Source organism: Aotus nancymaae, unplaced genomic scaffold (genome assembly GCF_030222135.1).
Source record: "Aotus nancymaae isolate 86718 unplaced genomic scaffold, 86718_ANA_hifiasm-v0.15.2.pri h1tg000011l, whole genome shotgun sequence".
Taxonomy (NCBI): domain Eukaryota; kingdom Metazoa; phylum Chordata; class Mammalia; order Primates; family Aotidae; genus Aotus; species Aotus nancymaae.
In genome coordinates, this window is record NW_026988422.1 from 47,149,502 (window position 1) to 47,175,107 (window position 25,606).

General features: G+C 40.7%; 1 protein-coding gene across 2 annotated transcripts in view; it reads right to left on the bottom strand.

The window, feature by feature from the left end:
• The window catches only part of PPP2R5E (protein phosphatase 2 regulatory subunit B'epsilon), a 171,128-nt gene that overhangs the window by 6,666 nt on the left and 138,856 nt on the right, over positions 1-25,606 (bottom strand). For both annotated transcript variants that reach the window (XM_064374914.1, XM_012464177.3), the window contains exons 6-13: positions 19,183-19,313; positions 18,431-18,490; positions 17,036-17,144; positions 15,228-15,281; positions 15,074-15,124; positions 12,507-12,626; positions 6,683-6,810; positions 4,261-4,362 (exon numbers count right to left, since the gene is read on the bottom strand). In XM_064374914.1, coding sequence (XP_064230984.1) covers positions 4,261-4,362; positions 6,683-6,810; positions 12,507-12,626; positions 15,074-15,124; positions 15,228-15,281; positions 17,036-17,144; positions 18,431-18,490; positions 19,183-19,313 — 755 coding nt within the window. The remainder of the gene's footprint in view (positions 1-4,260; positions 4,363-6,682; positions 6,811-12,506; positions 12,627-15,073; positions 15,125-15,227; positions 15,282-17,035; positions 17,145-18,430; positions 18,491-19,182; positions 19,314-25,606) is intronic.

The following is a 25,606-nucleotide window of genomic DNA, read 5'->3' on the forward strand; positions in this document are numbered from 1 at the left end:
GTGGCACAATCATAGCTCAATGTAGCCTCAACCTCCTGGGTTCAAGCAATCCTCTTGCTTCAGCCACCTGAGTGGCTGGAACTACAGGTGTGTACCACCATTCCTGGTGCCTTCCAGATTCTAAACATAAGCAAGCTGTTTGGCAAATTATCACTTTTTGTTTCCCAGTACAGTCTGGGGGTAATATGAGGTCTAAATAAATGTTAGCAAAGAACACTAATTGGGGTACATATAAATCAATTCTATAGATCCTGCTTTCGATGAATATGACCTTTTTATTTGGAAAGAGAAGGGGACAGTAAGCAAGGGCTAGAATTTTACTCAAGTAAAAAGCATTTCAATGTATTTCAGGTTCACATTGCCCCAATTTGCAGTTTTAACCCATTTATGCCGGAAGTTGCAAAATATTTTTGTGAAAAATCAGACCTTTGTGATGACCCTCAGCGTAGGATATAACTCCCACAAGCTTAGTGTTCCAATAACGGAACACTAGGCATAAATTAAGTGGTGGCTTCATTAAACCATTCATCACCTTGTTACTAAAGTGTTTCATTCGTTTTTGATCAAGAGATTTATGGCATTCAATGCAATTTATCCTGTGGGGCTTTTCTTTTTTTTTATTTTTAATTTTTTTTTGACATGGGGTTTCACCATATTGGTCAGGCTCCTGACCTCAGGTGATCCACCCACCTAGGCCTCCCAAAGTGCTGAGATTACAGGCGTGAGCCACCACACCCGGCCTCTATCACACAGCTTTCATACTGACAACTTTATCTTTAAAAATTCTAAATATTGCTGATATAGTTACTGTCACCCCCAATCTTTCCCACTTTTCTCTCTCCCTGTGGGTGGAAATTTTAACACTTAACCACACTGTCATGCCAGGGATATTGTCAAATTCTCTTCTAATTTCAATTTTACATAGCACTAATGTTGGCATATGTATCTAACAGTGTTAACTACTTATTCCACCCACCATTTTCAGATTTGTAATACTTAAAAATTTGAGGCTGGGTGCGGTAGCCCATGCCTGTAATCCCAGCACTTTAGGAGGCCAAGGTGGGCGGATCACAAGGTCAGGAGTTCAAGATCAGCCTGGCCAATATGGCAAAACCCCGTCTCTACTAAAAATACAAAAATTAGCAGGGCATGGTGGCACATGCCTGTAGTCCCAGCTACTTGGGAGGCTGAATCAGAAGAATCGCTTGAACCCGGGAGGCAGAAGCTGCCGTGAGCTGAGACTGCCCCCCTGCACTCCAGCCTGGGCGACCGAGCAAGACTCCATCTCAAAAAAAAAATTGATCTGAACTGAAACTATTAACTTCTTGCTATCCTGAAGTAAACTTGTCCATTCAGTTATTCTTCGATAGTACCAAATAAATGTCTTCATTCTCTTATCCTATTCCTACATCCATGGAGAAACCAGTGTTTCCATCTGTCAGTACATCCTTCTACTGCTCATTTGACAAATTATTATCCTTGCTTTTAAAAACCCATTTTCTCATTAAGAAAGTCCACTCATTATAAATCACTGTAATATGCCAGAATATCACAATCAACCTCATAGTTTTATCTACCCCTGATCCCCTTAGTTAATTCTTATCTTTTTCAAGGGTTTGGTCTACTTACTATAGATAATAATCAGAAAATAGTTTTATCATTGAAGTTAATTAAAAACAAATCAGACGATTTGAGTAGAAATAAGTTCTTCAATATATATTTTTTTTGAGACGGAGTCTTGCTCCAAGGCCCAAGCTGGAGTGCAGAGACGTGATCTTAGCTCACTACAACCTCCACCTCCCAGGTTCAAGCGATCTTCCTACCTCAGTCTCCCTAGTAGCTGGGACTATAAGTGCATGTCACCATGCCCAGCTAATTTCTGTATTTTTAATAGAGACAGGGTATCACCATGTTGGCCAGGTTGGTCTCGAACTCCTGACCTGAGATGATACCCCTGCTTTGACTTGGTCACCGTGCCCAGGTAAGTTCTTCAATATTCTTGATGAGCTTCTACAAATTGAATCTTGGTTCAACTAGGATAATAATAAAGTGCTTTCAGTTGCTCTGAAAGAAAAGAGGCTATGTACAATATACCTTTCATGGTGCACCACAGTGTTTAAATGTACCCTTCACCCTTTTTTTTAAGTAACATCCTTTAAAGATTTTAACTTAAGTTTGGGGCAGGGAGGGTTATTATAAATTTAATAATTAGCAACAATTGCTAATATAATTCATCAAAATTCAAAATCAGAAGCTACTTCCATAGAAACAAATGTTTTACATATATATATATATATATATATATATATATATATATATATATATATATATATAAATTATTCGTATCCAAAGAAATGAAACCAAGCTCCGGTGTAGCATGGGTGGTTTAATATGAGTTATTTGTCTAGATGTGATCTGCACCAGTTCTGCTGACCCAAAAGATATGCTGATAAGATAACTGGCAAGCTGGCTGGGCGCAGTGGCTCACGCCTGTAATCCCAGCACTTGGGAAGGCCGAGGGGGGCAGATCACAAGGTCAGGAGTTTGAGATCAATGAATTAAAAGTTGTTTAAAATGTTAAGTGTGGAATAACATATCCCATAATTGATATTAATCCCAATATTCTGGGTACAAAATCTCAGGCTCTTCTGTCTCTAGCTAAATACTTGCCATATTCTGTAATTAAGTTGGTTTTCATAAATCACATCCCTGGTAACTTAAAAAAAAATCATTGCAATGGTCTCTCTGCCATCAAATCTTTCCCCTCATTGCTCTTTTTGTCAATAAAATGGAAGTGACAAACTAAAAATGAGGCAAAGCAAAGCACCAAGGGAACCACAGAAGTTCAGCAAGACCCTGGCTATGAACACTTGCACATACCTCTGGGTCCTCTAAACGTCCAGTTTTATGATATACAAAGTTGACATCTGCTTATGGGTGATCAAAGCCAAACCAGAGGCTCAACTACTAAGAGTTCTCTAGATTTCTATGATCTCCCCAAGTACATCTTTTGAAAAATAGAACACATTGAACAAGATATAACAAAACTGAAGAATCATCAAAATGAAATCAAGAAAGGCTTAAGTAAGCCATAAGCATTCATTGTAAAGAGTTCCACTGGTTTGTGCTCACATTTGGTCTCAAACATTTCTGGTTAGGACTATTGACCTTCATGTTCTTTTCACTGCTCTTTAGATTGTAATAAATTTGTTGAGTTCCAGTAAGTCCTGGGCCCAAGAGCTAGATAAATGGTGCTTCATTCCCACTGCAACTGGAGTGAAGAACAATATCTGCCTAATTATACTTCAAGTAAATTCAGAGTGGGAGTGAATCCAGGTAGCAAACCACCTGATAGTCTCTAATACCAGTTATTTGCCAGGCTCTTAACCTGAGGCAGAACTGAAATATTATTAAAGAAAAGGAGGAAAGCAGACTTTATCAAAATGACAGTGTCACAAAGCTTTGTTACCCAGTGGCACAGTAATATAGGCACAGTTAATAAGCGTTTAACAATGAATATATAAATACAGTTATGTGCTGAATAACAACATTTTGGTCAACACAGACCACATATACCATGGTGGTCCTATAAAATTTTAACAGGCTTGAGGCTGGGTGCGGTGGCTCACACCTGTAATCCCAGCACTTTGGGAGGCAGAAGCGGGTGGATCACAGGTCAGGAGTTCAAGATCAGCCTGGCAAACATGGTGAAATCCTGTCTCTACTAAAAGTACAAAAAATTAGCCGGGCATGGTGCTGCACGTCTGTAATCCCGGTTTCTCAGGAGGTTGAGGCAGAAGAATCGCTTGAACCTGGGAGATGGAGGTTGCAGTGAGCTGAAACTGCACCACTGCACACCAGCCTAGACAATGGAGTGAGACTCTGTCTCAAAAAAAAAAAAAAAAGGCTTGAAAAAGTCCTACTGCCTAGTGACTTGTGTTACAACTGGCTATAATAGTCACCATGGTAACACGCTATACAGGTTTGTAACCCAGGAAGAATAGGCAATACCATATAGCTCAGATGTGTCACAGCAGGCTATATCATCAAGGTTTGTGCAATTACTGTACACTTATGATGTTCACACAACACAACTGCCTAATGATGCATTTCTCAGAACATATACCGGTTGTTAAGCAATGCATGACTGTAAAAAAATTGTGCTGTTTAAGATTTGGGGTACAATTAGGCAACTTCAAAGAGCAAGGAAAAAACTCAATAGTTTATGCACAGCTGACAAAAAAAGCTTTAAAAAGTTACCGCTGACGATCTGACTTGTATGTGGCTGTCAGCTCGTCAAACATGGTGCTGTTCATTTCCATAAATGCCTTCAACACATTGTACACTAACGCCACAATAGCCCTGTAAAGCACAGAAAAAAGGGAACATGTTAGTAAGTCTTATCAAATGGGATACTGAAGGAAGAAAGCAAAAGCACAACTTTTGTCTGAATGAGTTCCTTGTACTGCACATTGTCTGTATCCCTTTTTAGTTGGAACAACTGAACATGACCTATAGTTCATTTCCACATCAAGAGATTTCTATTCTTTGCCATTAAAGGCAAGATAATTTTCTGAGGGGTGGTAGAACTAGAAAAAATATCTCATTTTGCCCTTCTAATTGTTGGCACCCAGAATAGAGCTGCCTGTAGGCACTTGATAATTTCACTTAACAAAAAGGCAAGTATAAAAGTAAAGCAACTTCACCCTAAAATAAGGGCCTATGATGGCACTAACCTTAGACACCTGTATTTGCATTGAATTCTATTTTCTAAATAATATACAGAATTCATCAAAATCAGAAGCTACTTCCACAGAAACAAATGTTTTAAATATATATATATATATACACACATATATATAAATTATTCGTATCCAAAGAAATGAACCCAAGCCCCTGTGTAGGTTGGGTGATTTAATAGGAGTTATTTGTCTAGCTGTGATCTGCACCAGTTCTGCTGACCCAAAAGATATGCTGATAAGATAACTGGCAAGCTGGCTGGGCGCGGTGGCTCACGCTTGTAATCCCAGCACTTGGGAAGGCCCAGGGGAGCGGATCACAAGGTCAGGAGTTTGAGACCAGCCTCGCCAATATGGTGAAACCCCGCTTCTACTAAAAATACAAAAGTTAGCCAGGTGTGGTGGCAGGCGCCTGTAGCCCCAGCTACTCAGGAGGCTAAAGCAGGAGAATTGCTTGAACCCAGGAAGTGGAGGTTGCAGTGAGCCAAGATAATGCCATTGAACTCCAGCCTGGGCAACAGAGCAAGATTCCATCTTAAAATAAATAAATAAATAGAGATAACTGGCAAGCTGGGATGGTTGCTATTAGCTATGGTACACTATACAGCTAAACAGCCAAAATGGTAGCCCATATTTATCAAGAATGAGCTCTTAGGCAATGTGAGGACAAGGTTATGATGGTCTTGATAGCTTCAGACTAGAGTCTAAATAGCTTTTCCCTTTGCAAAAATATCTATGGCTTCCGTTTTGCAACAAACATGCTCCTAATACCACTGAAAAAGGCCTTGGTAAAAATTAGCCATATATTAAATAAACCATAAGTCTGATGTTTCCAAAACATTTATAAGAAAGTACACTTGCTGTGTAGCTTCTGCCTTGTGCCATTAAAAGGAAAGTTTAAGTTCTTTTCTGTTAAGGTTCCAGAATGACCTTCCTCCCAAGGGCAATGATGGGAAAGCACCAAATATAGTATACTGGGTAGTTACAGACACTTGCTAGAACAATTCTCTAGGTTCTCAAGAGACAATCTGTATAAAGGGACTTAACTGTTTATCAGCTCCTTACTTTTACTAGTTCTATTAATAAAATTAGGCAACTTTGAAAAATGAGAAATGTGATATTTTATAATTACGTGCAAAATTTTAAAAGATGAAATATACTGAATTATATCTACTAATTTTTAAATGCCACATTAAATTTTCCTTCTATTCCACAGAGAAACATGTAAATGCATTCAAATTCAGAATGCTTTAACCTTCACAGGGTTGCACGTTAAACTTCTCCTTGATGATTTTAAACTTTTTCTTTTCCGAGAGATACATATAACGACTGAGTTGGCTGTTAAGAAACAGATCACGCTAAAATGCAAACCTAGGCAGACCACTTCCCCACTTACAACCCTTCAGTACTTTCTCATCATCTAACATGGTGAAGGCTCACAGGAGTCCCACAATCTTTTCTAGCCACATCTTCCAGCACTCTTCCTCAAAAGACCTTGTGCCTCAGCCCTCCCAAACTCACAAGTCTCAGAAACTGACAGGTGCTTTTTACATCTTTGTGCCTTTTATCGTGATGGGTGGACCCACTGTCTGAAAGGGTTCTCCCTATGCCATCCACCTACCAAATTCCTTTCAGATTCCCTCTAAGCATGGCCATGCCATCAGTATCTACACACCTCTCCTTGCAGCTGCAGTGCCTCCCCAAAAGATCTACTACCATCACAGATAGATCAAGAACCCTGTCAAGTAAACAGATACTTTAACTGGTCTTTTGTTAAAGAATCTGTCTATTTTCTCCAGTCAGTGAATCCCCAGAGGTAAGGATTTTATCTTTTCACATACCTCTTCAGCAACAAGGACAGTATCTGGCACATAATAAGGCTGAAGGGAAAAAAAAAGAGAGGAAGAGAGGAAGAGAACGGAGGAAATAAACTGAAAACCTACGGATTCCAATGTTCTTTCGAAATCCTATAAAGGCTGGAAAACATGATGGGAAGGATGACGTTAGAGTTTTCTTCTATCAAACTCATGATGTATTCATTATTCCAGTAATAGAGTGCTCTTTCTGCCACCTTTGGGAAAAGGAAAATAAAATGTTAAGAGAGAGAAAAAGACAAAGATAAAACGAAATTATAAATCTTTCCCAACCAAAGTGTTTTAAAAGACTATTTTTAAATCATTCAATTAAAAGTAAAATTAAACATTAATCACATTTTAAATGTTTGCGGATTTTAAATCTCTTGGAAAATTCCAAGGCCAGGCACTGTGACACATTCCTGTAATCCCAGCACTTTGGGAGGTCAAGGCGGGAGGATCATGAGGTCAGGAGGAGACCAGCCTAGCCAACATAGTGAAACCCAGTCTCTACTGAAAATACAAAACTTAGATGGGCATGGTGGCGTGCACCTGTAGTCCCAGCTACTTGGGAGGCTGAGGCAAGAGAATCACTTGAACCCAGGAGGCAGAGGTTGCAGTGAGCCAAGATTGTACCACTGCACTCCAGCTTGGGCGACAGAGTGAGACTTCGTCTCAAAAAAAAAAAGAAAGAAAGAAAATTCCATAGTGGGCTAGGCATGATGGCTCATACTTGTAATCCTAGCACTTTGGGAGGCCAAGGCAGACAGATCACTTGAGCCCAAGAGTCTGAGACCAGGCTAGGCCACAAGAAGAGACCTTGTCTCTACAAAAACACAAAAATTAGCTAGGCTTGGTGGCATGTGCCTATAGTCCCAGCTACCTGGGAGGTTGAGGTGGGAGGATTCTTGAACCTGGGAGGCAGAGGTTGCAGTGAGCCAAGATCATGCCACTGAACTCCAGCTTGGGTGACAGAGCAAGACCCTGTCTCCCTTCCCACCAAAAAAAGAATCCAGAGTGCTTCAAGTGCTTCATCGACTTGAGGAAGGAAAAGAAGTTTTCCTGTTAATTTATATTCTCCTCTAATTCTGCCCATGTCATCTGATTCCACACTTTCCTGACATCACTTTATTTATTTATTTATTTTTGAGACAGAGTCTCACTCCGTCACCAGGCACCAGGCTGGAGTGCAATGGTGCGACCTCGGCTCACTGCAACCTCCGCCTCCAGGTTCAAGCAATTCTCCTGCCTCAGCCTCCTGAGTAGCTGGGACTACAGGCACATGCCACCACGCCCAGCTAATTTTTTTGTATTTTTAGTAGAGACAGGGTTTCACCATGTTGGCCAGGATAGTCTCAATCTCTTGACCTTGTGATCCGCCTGCCTCGGCCTCCCAAAGAGCTGGAATTACAGGTGTGAGTCACCATGCCCAGCCCTGACATCACTTTAACACATCTTACTGGTCCCCTTTCCTGGCTCACCTTTTTCATCACACACACTTAGATCGAAGCCAGTGCCCGGTATATGGTTAGCATTCAGTCACAGCTATTGAGGAACACCCATGGTTGCCCATCCCTGTAAAGTGGTCAGTATTTACTAAACCCCTCCTATGGGCAGGCACTGTGCCTACACAGCAAGTACAATGTATCATCCTTACCACCATCCCAGAAGTAAATACCATTGTGCTCATTTTACAGATGAGGACACAGAGATTCAGAGACTGAGTAATGTAGGTGATGTTACAATGGAGTAAATCATGGTAAAAGCTGGGGCCTTACTTCTAGGTCTTCTTCCAGAGTTTGTTTCTGGTCCCTTCCTGAGCAAGCCAGGAGACATCTGCTCAGTTTCTGGTCTCAGGGATACTGGCTGCACCTACCCCTCTCTGCTCTCTCAGATCCCTTTTCTCTGTCCACCATGAATTCAAAAGAGTATCTCAAAAACAAAACCTAAAATCTCTAAAAAGGCTAGTTGCAGTGGAAAGGGGGGAAAAAGGGTGGCTTCCTTCATTTATACAGATTAAGAAGCTGTGTTTTAGAAGAGAACAAGGCCAGGTGCAGTGGCTCACACCTGTAATCCCAGCACTTTGGGAGGTTGAGGTGGGTGGATCACCTGAGTTCAGTAGTTCCAGATCAGCCTGGCCAACATGGTGAAACCCTATGTCTACAAAAGATAAAAAAATTAGCTGGGCATGGTGGCACTTGCCTGTAATCACAGCTACTTGGAAGGCTGAGGCAGGAGAATCACTTGAACTCAGGAGGTGGAGGTTGCAGTGAGCCAAGGTTGTGCCACTACACTCCAGCCTGGGCAACAGAGTGAGACTCTGTCTCAAAAAGAAAAAGAAAAAAAAAAAGAAGAGAACAAAATGGTATAAGATGTATCCACCAAAAGGCTCTGAGAAATCAGAATTTTTCCATGTGCATTATTCAGCTTGGTTAAAAAAAAAAAATCCTGGGACTCATTAGGCATTAGAACCTGAGAGTACAAAGAAAAACAATCATTACTGCATGTTTACATGCCAGGCACCGTGCTAAGTGTCTCACATATATAATATCTCATTTCCTCACAACCAACAGAGTCTCTCTGAGACTCAGAGAGATAAACTATTGTCTCAAGGTCCCATGGCTAGTAAGTAGCAGATTCCAAAGTCTCTATTCTTAACCTCTTTACTCTGTTATCCCTAAGGAGTTCACATACTGGTGGGAGAAGGGGCATTTATAAGCCTATCCAATGTAAACTGTGACAGACACTATATCAGATACATAAATAAAGTGTCAGGGGAGAGTAGACTCAACAACACAGATGACTTGGGAAACAGAAGGGTGGCAGAAATGTAACATAGGTGGGGCTGCGGCGGTGGCTCATGCCTGTAATCCCAGCAATTTGGGAGGCCAAGGTGGGTGGATCATTTGAGTCTGGAGTTCAAGACCAGTCTGGCCAAGAAGGTGAAACCCCCATCTCTACTAAAAATATAAAAATTAGCTGGGCATGGTGGGGTGCGCCTGTGGTTCCAGCTACTTGAGAGGCTGAGGCACGAGAATCACTTGAACCTGGGAGGCAGGTGCGGTAGTGAACCGAGATTGTATTACTGCACTCCAGCCTGGGTGACTCAGTGAGACTCCATCTCAAAAAGAACAGGAAGAGGAAGAGGAGGAGGAAGAAGAAGTGAAAGAAGAAAGAAAGTAAGAAAAAGAGAGAGAGAGAAAGAGAAAGAGAGAAAGAGAGAGAGGGAGGGAGGAAGGGAGGAAGGGAGGAAGGAAGGAAGGAAGGAAGGAAGGAAGGAAGGAAGGAAGGTAGGTAGGTAGGTAGGTAGGTAGGTAACATAGGCAAGTGGCATTTAAGCTAGGCTTCGAAGGATAAAGGCAAGGGCATTCCAGGTAGAGGGCATTAAGGAAAGGAGGGCAGAGGCACGGAGGAGGACAATGTGTTTGGGAACCATCAAAGCAAATGAGGACACAGATAAAGCAGGAGGCAAGGAGAGGGAGAAAAGAAAGAGTAAGAATGCGGCTGTTCTGAACATATAACTGGTTGGAGGAAAATCCCAGCTGCCTCCTTCTTTACTAGCATCCTTCCATGGTCTCTTTAGACATTCCTCCAGAGTCCAATATTTACCTGCCATTTAACTCTAACAAGTTCCTTAATCTCTTATATATCTATTTTAATACGTAAAACCACTTACAGAAGTATGCATCCAGCCCCTTAAAGAGGAAATGTGTTGCTTATGCAAAGTTAAAAATTACTGTGTCTGACAATAGCACAGAACCACTACTTTCCTGGGATCCATTGTCCTTCTGCACACACAGAGGCAGTGTCACCAGCGTGCAGACCTCAGATCCTAATGCCACACCTGAGGCAAACAATGATAAGCATCTGGCTACATAGGGCAGCCACTCAATAAACGGATGAACCAGCAAATTCATTAATAAATATTTGTGGATAAGCCAGCAGAGATTTATTAATGAACACTTAATAAACAAGGGCCTCTTCCCTTTGTTCTCAATTTTACTTCTGTCAAATAACTTAAAATTCTTTTTTCTTTCTGCTATAAATTGAATTGTGGCCCCTCCACAATTCATATGTTTTAGTCCTAACTCCCAATGTGACTATATTTGGACATAAGACTTTTAGGAGGTAATGAAGGTTACACGAGCTCACAGGGTGGGGTCCTAACCAGATAAGACTGGGGGCCTTATAAGAGGAGAGTGAGATTGCCTCTCTCCGTATGTACATGCCAGGAAAGGCCATATGAGTACACGGCAAGAAGAGGGCCATCTGTGTGCCAGAAAGCAGGATCTCACAGAAACCAACCATGCTGAGACCCTGATCGCAAACTTCTGGCCTCCAGGACTGTGAGAATACAAATGTCGTTTAAATAGCCACTCTATGGTGTTATGTTACAGCAGCCCGAGCTGACCAAGACATGGCTTCTCCCTTCTAAGTTTCTGAGTATCACTTAGGCCTTTCTGGTGATGCTCATTTTTAAAAAGATACTTGTTCCTTGACCTCCAGGAAATGCCAACGCCCTGCTGAAAACTGAAAAATAAGGTAAACAATCCAGATGCGTGAGCAGTAAAGGCCCTGGGTGGTATCAAATACCTATATACTATTCCGTAATTTCTCCATTTTGATACAAGCTTGTCACGGTTTCTACCTTCTTTATTCTTGCTTTATGGTACAACTGCTAGATTGCCATAAGGTCACTGCTTTCACATACATGTCTTTTGGTCAGAAATCAAAACAAGGGCAGCAACCAATGTCTCTAACTATGCAGCATAATGACAGCTTAGGGAAAAAGTCCATCCAATGACACCATTAGATGTATGGTTCTGTGCTAAGAACTACAATCTGAACAATCTCTTCCAATCAATAGGCAGAGTCTAGGTTTATGATAGGGCCCTTAGGTGATGCAGCCCAACAATCAAATCTAACATGTTTGGTAACCCTCAATCTACCCTTCTTCCCTCCTATGTGGGTTCCACAGCACTGCAGCCATGGCCCCAAGAAAGAAAAGCGTTGTTCCTCAGTGGCCACGAGGAGGCAGAGCAGTGCCATGGGAAGGTCACTGGCTTTAGCAGAAGCTACACCAAAGATCAAAATTTGACTCTACCCTCTATTAACTTGGGACCTACAGCAAATTGTTCTCTGAGCCTCTTTTTTTTTTTAATCTAGAAAAACTTCAGAGGATAATGGGACATTTATAAATAATGTACGTAAAGTAACTAGCGTAGTATTAGGTTTTCTCCTTTGCCTCTTAAACATACTTAGCATTCTCTCTTACACACAAGAGACCCCACCAGTCCACTTATTTAGGAATTTACTTGAAATACTTTTGACCACTTTGAACTTCAATGTTCACATCTGTACATCCAGAAAAAACACAATGCCCTCCTTCTAGGGTGTTAGGAGAATTAAAGTTACTGGAGAGAAACAACCATTACCATGGCTGTTTGGTAGCAGGTGCTCAAGGTAAGGTGGCTACTGTTAAAATTATTATCATGAGGGCCAGGCGTGGTGGCTCATGCACAGGCATGAGCACTTTGGGAGGCCAAAGTGAGTGGATCACGAGGTCAGGAGATTGAGACCATCCTGGCTAACACGGGAAACCCCATCTCTACTAAAAATTAAAAAAATTAGCTAGGCGTGGTGGCACGCGCCTGTAGTCCCATCAACTTTGGAGGCTGATCCAGGAGAATCGCTTGAACCTGGGAGATGGAGGTTGAGGTGAACCAAGATCATTCCACTGCACTCCAGCCTGGGCAACAGAGCAAGACTCCATCTCAAAAAAAAAAATTATTATCATGTGAGGAAACAGCAAATAAACAATAGGTAGCTGTTGTCCATTACATTGTTTTCGAAACAAATACAATTTAACCAAAATAACTCATGCTCCCTGGCTCACGTCCTCTTTACTACTAACCTGAAAATGGGGGCTAGATACACACTTGGCAATTTGTTTAAACAAAGGTTCTTGGATTTTAACAAATTGTGAAGGTTCAATCACATCCAATATTTCTTCCAGTTCCCCAAGGAACATGACCTGTAAGTACAAGCAAAACACAAGATGTGAGGCATACCACGAAAAATCCACAAGAACAAGGAGGATTAATGAGTCTGGACTATTCTAAGAAAAATTTACACATAAAACCAAACATATATGCCCTAAGTGCATGCAGGGGAAAAAAAAAACAAAACATAAATGAACCATGCATTATCCCATGTTAGAAGATGTTCGTTCCACAAAGAATTCCCCACAAGGCACTTGTTAAAAGCAAGTTCCCTTCAGCATTGAAAATACGATTAGACATACTTGGAGAAAATACTCTATTTGCTACGTATATTACAAGAACAAGGGACACTCACACACTGCACCGGCCCCTGGGAAGCAAAACTGACCCTGTAGGGCTTTCCACTTTATTACTAGTAACCCAGCTCTCTTTCCACAATACTTTAAAAAAAACACACACACACACAATGAGAAAATGGCCCTCCTCACAGAAGAGCAAAAGTTCAAATGTGGTCATTTGCCAAATACTTATAGCCCCTGCTACATGCTCAATGCTCCTCTAGAATGTACTCGTTAATACAACAAAAAGTTCAAGAAACACAAATGAGCAGACTCACCCACATGCAGATGCTACCTGAAACCCATGAGCATGCACTGACTCATTCTCAATACACACACACACACACATACACATATACACTCTTGCTCTCCATAGAGCATAGTAAATCGTGTGGCCTCAGCATCATGTGCCTCAACAGAGTTTTTAGATCACCATTGGATCACCATATGGAGCAAAATCCGCGGTAGAGTCAATTGTTTTAAATATAATGGGAAAATGGCAGAGAAATAAAAAACCAGCTTACCTATTTAGCTATAAAAAAAACTTTGAAAAAAAATTAAGTGAGCAATCAAAATATGAAAAATGACAATGCCTTCATATTTTGAGATGTATCTGGGTAGCAATGAACAGTTCGATTTTTACCTAACAGATTTTAAGAAATTAAATGACTTTCTGAAATTAAAATAGGGTTTGGAGAATTGAAGCTGATTTGAGAAGGAAGTCGTTTCTGCTAAAAGTAAAATATAGTAAACTCTTGTCATTTGTTAATATGCATACAGAATTTCTCCCAAAATTTTAACCAAATATAAAACTAACAGCTGATCTTTTTTTCCTGAGCCATTTTCCACATGGTTGCTAACCTTCCAGAAGAGTGGCTGCAGATCTGGTGCTCAGTTACGCTCACCTCCAGCTAAGAAATTCACTCACTATCCTATAACAACCTCACAAAGTAGTACATGCCCGGTGAGTTCTCAGCAAAGGTACAAATGATTGTGGGTCTGAACCCTCCAGGGTCATTTGTGAATGGCTGAAACTAAAGGTCTGTAGTCTATTTTAAGATGACACAAGCCGGGCGAGGTGGCTCACACCTGTAATCCCAGCACTTTGGGAGGCCAAGGCGGGCGGATCACAAGGTCAGGAGTTAAAGACTAGTGTGGGCAACATAGTTAAACCCCATGTCTACTAAAAATACAAAAAAAATTAGCTGGGCATGGTGTCACGTGCCTGTAGTCCCAGCTACTCAGGAGGCTGAGGCAGAAGAATCGCTTGAACCCAGGAGGCAGAAGTTGTGGTGAGCTGAGATTGCACCACTGCACTCCAGCCTGGGCAACAGGGTGAGATTCCACCTTAAAAAATTAAAAAAAAAAAAAAAAAAAAAAAAAAGATGACCAGGCACAGTCGCTCACGCCTATATTCCCAACACTTTGGAAGGCCGAGGTGTGTGGATCAAAAGGTCAAGAGATCAAGACCATCCTAGTCAACATGATGAAACCCCGTCTCTACTTAGAATACAAAAATTAGCTGAGTGTAGTGGTGCACACCTATAATCCCAGCTACTCAGGAGGCTGAGGCAGGAGAATCACTTAAACCCAGGAGGCGGAAGTTGCAGTGAGCCAAGATCAGGCCACTATACTCCAGCCTGGTGACAGAGTAAGACTCTGTCTCCCCAAAAAAAAAAAAAAAGATGACACACAGTAAGATCCACCTATATACTATGCTTTAAAGTGAGTATTTGGGCAGGCTGCCCTAGCATCTATCTATAGTGACAGCAAAACCTTCATATTATGAAAGGGGCCACTAGGAAGGGAACATCAACAAAGCTAGACAACTGGACACATGACTGGGGACTGGCCTGGGCTTACCTGAGGCTGAACAGCACAGTGAATAAAAACCCAGGATTTGGGAGTCAGGGAGGCGCGTTCTGGCCTAATCATCTATACTTACTTAGAGTACTGGGGCAGGCTATTTAACCTCTCTACAGTTTCATAACTAGTAAAACAAGAGTTTTGACAGCCTTGCCTTATAGAGTTACAGTGAGGTTTAAATGAGACGATGCTGTTTTATACATGCTTAGCCCAGTGCTTGACACTCAGCAAAATACTTAGTAAGCTATGAACACTCTCTGACAGTAAGCACTTACCTCTTTTTGACTACATGTTTTAGGCCAAAATTTCATTAACCCCCTAATAACCTAAAACGAAAAGGAGAAAAACAAATGGCATTTAATTTTTCACATATACTTCTGGGAAAGGTAATTTTTCTGAAGTTTCTGAAATCATGGAAAAAAGACTTACTGGTTCTGTGAGTGAAGGATCTTTCTCCAGAAACTGTACTATACAATATGCCAGCTGAGTAAACAATAAAATAAAAGGCAAAATTTTAAATTCTATATAGTAAGTGCTCAAAAGATATACCATTAAAACTTCCTAAAAGGTTTCCAGATTGGTTTTAATAACTTCACATTTGATCCATTTTGATTATCATAAAAATAAAATCTATATAAAGCAAAACAAGAAGCTACTTTTTCAAGCCAAAGACTAATATTAATATGGCTCCAGGAGAACTTTTTTTAAAAAAGAGTATTAGGGCTGGGAGTGGTGGCTCATGCCTGTAATCCCAGTACTTTGGGAGGATGAGGCAGGCAGATCGCCTGAGGTCAGGAGTTTGAGACCAGCCTGGCCAACATGAAGAAACCCGTCTCTACTAAAAATACAAAATTAGCTGGGCGTGGTAGTGCATGCCTGTCATCCCAGCTACTTGGAAGGCTGAGGAAGGAGAATCGCTTGAACCCAGGAGGCGGAGGTTGCAGTGAGCCAAGATCATACCATTGCACTCCAGCCTGGGCAACAAGAGCAAAACCTAGTCTCAAAAGAGTATTAGGACATGAAGTATTCAGCAAATGAAAAGCAGAGGTGAGACACCACACTCAGCATATTGTGGAATTATCTCACCTCATATACTTTGAGCTACAATCTCAGGGGCTTCCTTTCTGTCTTTGCTAATTTCAACAGTACTGAGTTTTACCGTAGTTCCACAATAGTCCTCTACGGGAATTAAGCACTTAAGAAAAACTTTGCCAATTGCCTGAAATGGCACATGCAAACTAAAGCAGTTTCAAGAGGAGATAAAAGGTTGCACCTGACAGTTAGAACCTGGAGAAATGTAAGAAGAGTTGTACTAACATATCTAAGTAAGATTTTTTAAAATAATAATTATGAAATGTGATACCCTATTTCAAAAACCAAAGGCAAGATTTATAAAAGGGCTTGTAAAGATTCTTGGACAAGAAAACCACCCTTGCAAAAGAACATTTTGATGGTGTTCTAAATTAGAAACATATGGACTAATTTTTCCTCGAAATACAGATTTCACATTTAAAGAGGAACACGCCTTAGAAAAACGTGTTACATTTTTATGCAAACTCAAACATTCCCAATGAGGGGAAGAGGGAGTAAGAATCTAGTAGTATTTAAAATTTTCCTATCCAAAATTTAAAATACTACCCAATAATTTATCTACCCTCAATGACATGGTGACAATGCAAGGCACTCTTATCACAAAAATCAGAATGGGGGCAAGGCAGAGTACGCTTTTTATAGTGATGAAGGCTTGAAAAAAAAGAAAAAGATGTGAAATTACTGATTAATTTGTTTATTTGTTAGAGTGTTTGTGTGTAGAAAGTGATAAAGATATGGTGAGTGACCTAGAAGAGGAGGCAAAAAGAGCAACTGATAGGCTAATTCAAAGTAGGACAGAACAAAATACTTAAGAACATTAAAAAATGATTATATAGGTCCCAATATCTACATCTGATAAGCTCCTGTGCATTTTATTTTAGGTAATACATTCAATATGTTATTGTGTGCACTTGGCCAAGTCATCTAAGTCATCTGTAAAATGAAATGACCTCCCACTTTAAAAATATTTCCATGATTCTAAGGTGCATAGAAAAAAATTTACACATTTTTATTTCCCTCTGGGAGTATTTTAAACTCTAACAAGTCTCTTTCCTTCAGAAATGAAGGCTATATCAATATCAAAAAGACAATGAGTTTGCAAACTTCATTTTGCTTCTAAAAGTAGTTGTACAAAATCCTCCTACCTGTGCGTGGAAGAGTGATAAGCTCCTGACAGTGTGTAAGGGGATCAACACTTTCACCAGAAACTGTTTGTGTTCTGCCTTAAGAGGTAAAGCAAAGCCATTGATAATACTAGGGAGAAAAAAGAGACGCAAATTAGCAATGTTACCACAACAAGTTAAACTGAGACAAACTGTTCTTATGATATTAATTAAACTTAATCAGTCTGTTTGTACAAAACAACAGAATACCCATCCCGGTGGCATTCAGGGTTTCTTTTTTTTTTTTTTTTTCTGAGAGAGAGTCTTGCTCTATCACCCAGGCTGGAAGTGCAGTGGCCCAATGTCAGCTCACTGCAACCTCCACCTCCAGGATTCAATCGACTGCCATGCCTCAGCCCCCCAAGTAGGTGAGATTACAGGCATGCGCCACCATGCCTGGTTAATTTTTTTGTATTTTTATTAGAGATGGGTGGGGTTTGACCATGTTGTCCAGACTGGTCTGGAACTCCTGACCTCAAGTGATCTGCCCACCTCGGCCTCCCAAAGTGCTGAGATAATAGGTGTGAGCCACCTTGCCCAGCCAGGATTTCTTAATGACTTCACAGAATACAATAAGTTGGAATAAAATTTAAGAGAAGAAAATCTGCTTCTGATCATCCAACAAGGGCTGTGCTCCTAAAATTAGTCAGATAGTTTCCGAAAGCTCTTTATCAAGACCCTTTATTTTCCCTCCATTTTCCTTCTCTAAATAATGGCTGCCTTGCTTGCTTCCTCCTTAAATATGACCTTTTCCATTTCCAATCATCATTCCTTCTCATTCCTGAAACCTCTGCCCAGCCTAGGGAAGTCACCAAGAGAAAGCCATGTGACTCTACCTTCCCTTTCTCCTCATATTAGGAGAAAAGATTAAGTAATCGCATCATTCAGCTACATTCGCCTCCCTTGTGTGTGGAAACTTACACCACAGCTCTTTCCAATTCATTCCACTACTCCAGGCAGCAGCTGTTCAAGGACTATACCTGGATACACAACTCCTTTGAAAATGGCAATCTTTCCAATTTATTATATACTTGCTTTCAACAGACAAGGCAAAGGACCAGATGGCCTAGAGACTAATGAGAATGAGATGTTTTGGAGTAACTGGCCTGATCTCAGTTAGATATATCATCTTTGTAGTAATGAATGAACTGTCCGCTCTTTCAGTCATTTCAGTGGAACTAGCAATGCATAATTGTGGAACAAAAGGAACATGAAATCATGTTTTGTAGAGTCAGTTGGAAAACAGGCTAACAGGCACAAATGAGAGAGACCTAATGTACATACAGCAAGAGAGCTAGGTGAGCATCTCGGTGCTACCTGAATCTACTTTTTAAAGTAATATTCACCTGAGATTAGCAATTAGAAACACGTGCTCACCTTCCTAATATTTCCAGCAGTTCAGCTACACCATTGAAGTGTTCTGTTTCATAAACAAACCTGAAAAAAGAGAAAAGGAGGAGAAAGGGGAGGAGAAAAAGAGAGGGGAGGAGAGGAGGAGCAGAAGCGGGGAAGGAGGAGGGGGGAAGAGAGGAGAGGGAGGAGGGTAGGGAGAAAAGAGGAGAAGGAGAGAGAAGAAAGCAAGAAAGAAGAGCGAGGAGGAGAAGGAGGTGGAGAGGAGAAAAAGAGGAAGAGAAGAGGGGGAAGACAGGAGGAGAGGGAGGAGGAGGGGGAAGACAGTAGGAGGAGGCAGGGAAGAGAATAGGAGGAGAGGGAAGAGGAGAGGAGGAGGGGGGAAAGAAAGGAGGAGGAGAGGGGAGAAGAAAGGAAAAGAGGAGAAGGAGGAGAGGGGAGAAGAGAGGAGGAGGGGGGGAGAAGAGAGGAGATGGGGGAGGAGGAGAAGGGGGAAGAGGCGAGCAGGGGAGAGGGAGGAGGAGGAGAGGAGGGGAAGAGAAAAAGGAGTGGGAGGGGAGGAGGGGGAGGAGGAAGAGGAAAAGAGGAAGAGGAGGAAATGAGAGGTAGGAGAAGAGGAGGGGGAGAAGAGAGGAGGGAGAGAGAACAGGAGAAGGAAGGCAGGCAGAAAGGGAGAAAGATAAGTCAGTATACTGTTTTCAGATATTTTTGATTTACTTAATACTTCCATAAAAACATCAACTTTGCGTCTCCTTCTTCCTCCATCACCCTCCACTTACCTTAGAAAAATATTGTTAATCTGTTTTCGGATAAATGCTCTAAGACCAAGAAACTTGCCATAAATTCTGTGTAAAACTGTTTTTAAGTAATCCCGTTCCCGAGGGTCTTCGCTGTCAAATAGCTCCAGAAGCTGTTGTAAATTAAAGACAGTATAGCTGTCAAAGGCAGTTTTGGAAAAGGATTTAGGAATTCTATCTATTATTTAAAATCCCCTCCTTCCTTTCTCAAAAATGTGTTGAGTATCTATTACGTGCCAGGCACAGTGCTAGTCTTTGGGCTTACCATAATAAACAAGTCAGACAAGGGGCTTATATTCTAATAAAGAAATACAAATACAAAACAACAATAAAAGTGGTAATATGAATAATAGCTAATACACATATGGCACTTACTGCGATCATCAGGCAATTTTCCAAGCAATCTACTTATTAATCCTCCTGATGAGGTAGTTTTGTCTCCATTTTACAGATGAGGTAACTGGAGCACATAAGGGTTAAGGAATGTGCCCACGGTCTCACACCTAATAGGTGGTAAAGCTAGAATTTAAACCGCAGCAGCTGAGGCCCAAAGTCCATGATCTCAACCATGCACTATGCTACCTACTGATGTTCCAAATATACGGGTAAAATAAGCCAACTGGGCGTGGTGGCTCACACCTGTAATCCCAGCACTTGGGGAAGCTGAGGCAGGCGGAACACCCGAGTTCAGGAGTTTAAGACCAGCCTGACCAACATGGTGAAAACCTGTCTATACTAAAAATACAAAAATGAGCCAGGTGTAGTGGTGGGCACCTGTAATCCCAGCTACTCAGGAGGCTGAGGCAGGAGAATCACCTGAACCCAGGAGGTGGAGGCTAAAGTGAGCCAAGATTGCACCATTGCACTCCAGCCTGGTGACAGAGCAAGACTCTTTCTTAAAAAAAAAAAAAAAAAAAAAAAAGAGTAAAAAATAACAAGCCTTCAACTCTACTAGAACATACAGGAAAATGAAACAATCTGAATGAATCAATGCAAACATCAAAAAGTCCTCAGTGATACTGGCAATGTTCCTTTTTAGATCTGGACTCCTGTTACATAGGTGTGTTCACTCTGCAAATGGTCATTGAAGTGAATACTGATTACTTCTGTATGTATGTTATAGGTGAATAAAATTTTATTCTTTTTGTGTGTGTGTGTGTGAGATGGAGTCTTGCTCTGTCGCCCAGCTGGAGTGCAGTCGCACAATCTCAGCCAACTGCAACCTCCACCTCCCAGGTTCAAGCAAGCAATTCTCCTGTCTCAATCTCCCGAGTAGCTGGACTACAGGCACCTGCCACCACGCCCAGTTAATTCTGTGTATTTTTAGTAGAGACGGGTTTCATCATACTGCTCAGGCTGGTCTCAAACTCCTGACTTCAGGTGATCCACCCACCTCAGTCTCCTAAAGTGCTGGGATTATAGGCGTGAACCACTGCACCCGGCTGTGAATAACATTTTTAAGTTCCCAAACATTTGTAATCTAAAGTTAATAACCAAACCCTGATAACATCACATCTGTGTGCTAAAATGAGGTCCATGCAACTAGTCCAAAAGAGGTAACAAGCTGAAGTCTCGGCCAAATGCCAGCGGGCACAACAGATTCAACTCAATTTCTATCAAAAATTCCAGCTGCTTGGTTTTTTTATCATAGACAAGTTGATCCTAAAATTTATATGGAAACAAAAGAGACCCAGAAGAGCCAAAATACTCTTGAGGGTAACAGAAGTTGGAAGATTCACACTTCTCAATTTCAAAACTTAGTGTAAAATACAGTAATCAAGACAGTGGGGTACTGGCATAAAGACAGACATACAGATTAATGGAATAGAACTGAGAGTCCAAAAATAAGCCTCACATTTATGGTCAACTGATTTTCAACAAGAATGCCAAGTCATTTCAATGGGGAAAGAATAGTATTTTCAACAAATGGTGCTGGAGCAACAGGATATCCACATCCAAAAGAGTAAGTAGAACCTCTAACTCACAACATACATTCAAATTAACTCAAAATGGACAATCAACCTACAGTTAAGAGCTAAATTATAAAACAATGAGAAGAATAAATCTTATAATCCTAGAATAGGTGATACTTCTTATGACCCCAAACCATAAGCAACAAACAAATAAATTAGACTTCACCAAAACTGAAAACATTCATGCTTCAAAGGACACCATCAAGAAAGTAAAAAGAGAACCCATATACTAGGAGAAGATATGGCTGATCCTGAACAACACAGGTTTGAACTGTGCAAGTTCACTTACATGCAAATTTTCTTCCACTCTTGGCCAGGCCTGGTGGCTCACCCCTGTAATCCCAACACTTTGGGAGGCTGAGACGGGCAGTTCACTTGAGGTCAGGAGTTCGAGATCAGCCTGGCCAAAAGAATGAAATTCTCTCTCTACTAAAAATACAAAAATTAGCTGGGTGCAGTGATGGGTCCCTGTAATCCTAGCTACTCGGGAGGCTGAGGCAGGAGAATTGCTTGAACCTAGGAGGCAGAGGTTGCAGTGAGCCGAGATCGCACCACTGCACTCTAGCCTGGGTGACAGAGTGAGACTCCGTCTAAAAAAAAAAACTCTTCCACTCTTGCTCCCCCAAGACAGCAAGACCAACACTTCCTCTTCTTCCCTCCTCCTCAGCCTTCTCAATATGAAGACCACAAGGATGAAGATCTTTATGATAACCTACCTCCAGTTAATAAACAGAAAATGTATTTTCTCTTCTTTATGATTTTCTTAACATTTTCTTTTCTCTAGCTTGCTTTATTGTAAGAACACAGTACATAATACAGATAACATACAAAATATGTGTTAGTCAACTGTTTATGTCATCAGTAAGGCTTCCTGTCAACAGCAAGCTATTTGTAGTTAAGTTTCTGGGGAGTCAAGTTATACATATAATTTTCAACTGCTCAGGGGTTCAGTACCCCTAACTTCTGCACTGTTCAAGGGCCAACTGTATTTATAAACCCTATGTCTGATAACGGACTAGTATCCACACTATATAAATAACTTTTAGGCTGGGCAAGGTAGCTCACACCTACAATCCCAGCACTTTGGGAGACAAGAGGCAGATGGATTGCTTGTGCCCAGGAGTTCAAGAGCAGCCTTGGCAACATGGCAAAATCCTTTCTCTACAAAAATATTCAAAAATTAGCCAGGCTTGGTGACACATGCCTGTAGTCCCAGGTACTTGGGAGGCTCAAGTGGGAGGATCGCCTGAGACCCAGGAGGTCAAGGCTGCATTGAGCAGTGATGGTGCCATTGCACTCCAGCCTGAGCGGCAGAGAAAGACTCTGTCTCAAAAACAAAAACAAACAACAACAAAAAAGAATTTTTAAAGCTCAACAATAAGAAGACAAATAACCCAGTTTAAAAATGGACGAAGGATTTTTATTTAATAGCTAAATTGCAAAAAAAGTATACAAATAGCCAATAAACACATGAAAAGTACTCAATTTTATTGGTCATTACATAAAAGCAAACCCTGGCTGACAACTGCAATCCTACACTTTGGGAGGCCAAAGCAGACGAATCACGAGGTCAGGAGTTCAAAATCAGCCTGGCCAACATAGTGAAACCCAGTCTCCACTAAAAACACAAAAGTTAGCCAGGCATGCTCGTGCGTGCCTGTAATCCCAGGTACTCGGGAGGCTGAGAAAGGAGAATTGCTTGAACCCAAGAAGCAGAGGTTGCAATGAGCCAAGATCGCGCAACTGCACTCTAGCCTGCACAACAGAGCAAGACTCGGTCTCGGGAGGAAAAGAAAAGAAAAGCAAACCCGGCCAATGAGGAGATACCATTCACTGGACAGCTATAATGAAAAAAAGGGATAATAAAAAGTGCTGGTGAGAATGTGGAGAAACTGGAACCCTCATACATTGTTGGTAAGAATGTAAAATGGTGCAGCTATTTTGGAAAACAGCTTGGCAGTTTCTCAAATCTCCCACAGAGTTACTATATTACTAGTTACTATATGACTAAGCAATACACTTTCAGGTATATATCCAATAGAAATGAAAACACATGTCCACACAAAAACTTGTACACAAATGTTCATGGGTGCAATATTCCTAATAGCTAAAAACTGAAACAACCCAAATATCTGTCAACTGATAAACAAAATGTGATGCCATGGAATATTATTCAGCCATAAAAAGGAACGAAGTACTGATCCACGTTACAACATGAATGAATCTTTCAAACATCATGCTAATTAAAGGAAACCAGATACAGAAGGCCATACAATATATGACTATTTACGTGAAATATCAAGAACAGGCAAATCCATAGCAATGGAAAGTAGAATGGGGGTGACTACTAATGGGTCTGGATTTATTTGGGGGATGATAAAAATGTCCTGCAATGACAATGTGGTGATGGCTACATGACTCTGTAAATACACTAAAAACCACTACATTGGAAACTTTAAAATGGTAAATGTTATGGTGTATGAATTACAACATAATAAATCTGCTACCTTTAAAAAAAGTCAGTGGGCACGTTCCTCTGGCTGAAGAACAAACTTGGAAATCAGTTTGAATGTTACTGAGTTGTTGGTTTTTTGTGTTTTTTTTTTTACATTCATCATCATTCCAATAAAGCAAAATTCAGTTCTAGTGTCTTTATAGCAAAACATTTCAAGACCACACAGCACACAAATTAGACTACCATCGTTATCAAAAAAGCTATTGAGACATATGTAAGTTTGACCTCAGGTGATTAAGACATGAAGTTGAAACTGACAGCAGAATAATAACTTCGTGGTCAGTAACTGAATGTGCTTTTGTTTGGTGTTTTACTTTGAATAAGAGTTATGGACAAAAAAATGGACCATCAAACACGGCAAGAAACACAAACTAAAGGTCAGTCTTCAAAAACAGGCAGTGAGACAGGTCGCAATTTTTAGCTACACAATGCCATCAACCATCCATCTATCATTCATTCACTCAATCGTTTTAAGAATGAGTATTTCAAGTAAATATTTATGGTGTGCTTATTAAGAGCCAGCCAGTGGGCGAGCTTTCAGGGATAACAATGATAAGCAAGACAGATACAGTCTTTGCTTTCTCAGAGCCTATTCTAATGCAGAATACAAACAACTAAATAAACAGCATGTTAGGTAGTTCAGGATGCTGTATAAATACACAGTAGACACATTTACTGTATTTGGAAGAAGTGGAGTGATCAGGGAAGGCTTCTAAAGGAAGTGACATCCAGGCTGACCCATGAAGAAATGAGGAGTTAGAAGGGGGATAAGAGTGCTCCTCACAGGTTCATGAGTACATGCTTTTACTAGCAGCCTATCCAAACAGAAGACATTATTAACTACATCTCTCTGCCCATTCAGCAATACAATAAATAGATATGTACTGAGTTCTTTCTATGTGCCAGTGATTGTCCTCATTGCCAGACATACACATTGTTGAACAATTTTGGAGCCCACCAGGGGAGGCAATGGGTAAGTTAATACATTTCCACAGGAAAACATTCTATCTAGGAAAGAAAGGGATATGGCCCCAACTAGCAAAAAAGGCCCCATACAGACTCCCTTTAACTATAACATGTTCCAAATGATAGAAGATCTCAAATCCATCCACCCAATCCACCCATCTACCCATTCCCATTCCAAGGCTAATAGAAATAATTAACCTTGTGAGTTTTATTTTTTAATTTGGTTTCTACTTTTAAGTGTTTCAAACGGGTTAATGAACAACTTGTAACCAATGTAAGACACAGTTTCAGGATATGTAATATCAGCAAAACTTGAATCAACTTTCCTTGTATCCTGTTTATCTTGAGTTTAATGAATACATAATAATTAAGCAAGAAATGTTTCACTAATGTTTTCATTAGGCTCTCAAAGAAAATGCATTACCAGGTCCCTAACTTTAGATATTTACAAAGCCACAAATATTAAATATATCATGTTCTATTAGAAAGAAAGATGAATTGCAGTATTCAACTATTTTTCTGCTTCTCTGTAGAACATGCTTTTGATGATTTTATGATGTATGAGACAGAAATAGAATAGTGCACAGGCCAAAAAAAAGGGGGAGTAGGATGAGCTCTGATTTCCAAAACAAAATAATATGAGTGTGCTTAGTCATATCTACAGTCCTAATCACTCCCACACAAAAAAAAGAAATATAATCCCACACCTGCAAATGCCTAAGTGGACTGTGCCATCTGTAATATAACAGACAGCTTGTGGCCAAAGAAAAGAAGTGAAGAAGCTGGAGCATTTCCAAGGTGATTACAGAGCAAATACAGACCTGTCAACATACTAACCAGGTTTACAAAAACCAGCCTTCTTGAAGCTAACAAATAGGGATAATCCACATAGTGGTTTAGCCAAATAACCTTTCTTTGAACTTTATAAATCTAAAATGAAATGAGAAGAGTG